At 55.3% G+C, this 1,928-nt stretch overlaps 1 protein-coding gene across 1 annotated transcript in view; it reads left to right on the top strand.

Annotated features, from left to right (window-relative positions):
• Positions 1–769: 769 nt before the first annotated feature.
• TONSL (tonsoku like, DNA repair protein) overlaps positions 770–1,928 on the top strand; it is an 11,456-nt gene continuing 10,297 nt past the window's right edge. The window contains exon 1 of the mRNA XM_015851285.2: positions 770–1,096. Coding sequence (XP_015706771.1) covers positions 821–1,096 — 276 coding nt within the window. The 5' untranslated portion in view covers positions 770–820. The remainder of the gene's footprint in view (positions 1,097–1,928) is intronic.

Genomic DNA, 1,928 nt, shown 5'->3' with positions numbered 1-1,928 from the left:
CCATAGACCCCATATCCCACCCCATTAGCCCCGTTAGCCCCATATCTCACCCCATAGACCCCATATCCACCCTAGGACCCACATAGACCCCAATTAGACACCCATATCCCACCCCTAGACCCATGGATCCCCTAGACCATGTCTCCCCATAGACCCTATAACCCCCTATCTTCCTCCCATAGACCCCTCCTGTATTACCCCATAGACCCCATAGACCCCCTGCCACCCTATCTCCCCCAGTAGGACCCCTTAACCTCCTAATCTCCCAATATCCCCAGCCATTTAGACCCCATATCCACCCATAGACCCCCATGACCCATAGACCCATTCCACCCCAATAGACCCCCTTATACCCGTATAGACCCCCATAACCCCATAGACCAGTATACACCCCTAGACCCCTTTAACCCGGTCATGACCGCCCATAACCCCCGATAGACCCATACTCCACCCCCATATAGACCCCCATAGACCCATAGACCCTATATCCCACTACCTAGGACGCCATAGACCCCATAGACCCATTATCCTATATCTCCCCCATAGACCCCAGTATCCACCCATAGGACCCCATAGATCCCCCATACCCCATCTAGACCCTCTGCCCAACCCCTAACCCCATATCTCCCCCTATAGATCCCCATAGGACCCGCCCGTATCCCACCCCATAGACCCCAAATCACCCCATAACCCCTATATCTACCTCTATAGGCCCCCATAGACCCCATATCCCACCCCATAGACCCCATATCACCCCATAGACCCCATATATCCCCTATATCTCCCTATAGGTCACCACCCCATAGAGGAGCTCTGTTCAATGCGCAGCCGCCTTTACCTCAACCTGGGCCTCATTTACGACTCCCTGAACTCTGCCCGGCAACGCCAACGTTACCTCCAACTCAGCGTCCTATTGGCCGAGAGAGCCGGCCTATGGGAAGATTTATACCGAGCTCATTATAATATGGGACACGTCCATTATCGGGATGGGCGCTATGGGGCGGCCCTACGGTGTTGGGATAAGGCCAAGGAGGCCATAAAGGGACACGGGGATATAGGGGACATGGAGAGCGACTGCCTCAGCAGTGCTGCCCAGGTGAGGGCACCCATGGGTGCTGTGGGGGGGATATGGGGTGATATGGGGTGATATGGGGTCTCCATTGGGTTCTATGGGGCTCCATTGGGCTCCATTGGGTTCCATTGGGTTCCATTGGGTTCCATTGGGTGCTATGGGGTCTCCATTGGGTTCTATGGGGCTCCATTGGGTTCCATTGGGCTCCATTGGGCTCCATTGGGTTCCATTGGGTTCCATTGGGCTCCATTGGGTTCTGTGGGGCTCCATTGGGCTCCATTGGGTTCTATGGGACTCTATGGGGCTCCATTGGGTGCTATGGGGCTCTATGGAGCTCTATGGGGTGCTATGGGGTGCTATGGGGCTCTATGGGGTGCTATGGGGCTCTATGGGGTGCTATGGGGTGCTATGGGGCTCTATGGGGTGCTATGGGGCTCTATGGGGCTCCATTGGGTTCCATTGGGCTCCATTGGGCTCCATTGGGTTCCATTGGGTTCCATTGGGCTCCATTGAGTTCCATTGGGCTCCATTGGGTTCTATGGGGCTCCATTGAGTTCTATTGGGTTCCATTGGGTTCCATTGGGCTCCATTGGGTTCCATTGGGTTCCATTGGGTGCTATGGGGTCTCCATTGGGTTCTATGGGGTCTCCATTGGGCTCCATTGGGCTCCATTGGCCTCCATTGGGCTCCATTGGGTTCCATTGGGCTCCATTGGGCTCCATTGGGCTCCATTGGGTTCCATTGGGCTCCATTGGGTTCTATGGGGCTCCATTGGGTTCCATTGGGTTCCATTGGGCTCCATTGGGTTCCATTGGGTTCCATTGGGTGCTATGGGGCTCCATTGGGCTCCATTGGG

Source organism: Coturnix japonica, unplaced genomic scaffold (assembly GCF_001577835.2).
Source record: "Coturnix japonica isolate 7356 unplaced genomic scaffold, Coturnix japonica 2.1 chrUnrandom912, whole genome shotgun sequence".
Classification (NCBI taxonomy): domain Eukaryota; kingdom Metazoa; phylum Chordata; class Aves; order Galliformes; family Phasianidae; genus Coturnix; species Coturnix japonica.
The sequence above is the reverse complement of the archived record's forward strand: the minus strand, read 5'-3'. Positions and strand labels throughout refer to the sequence as shown.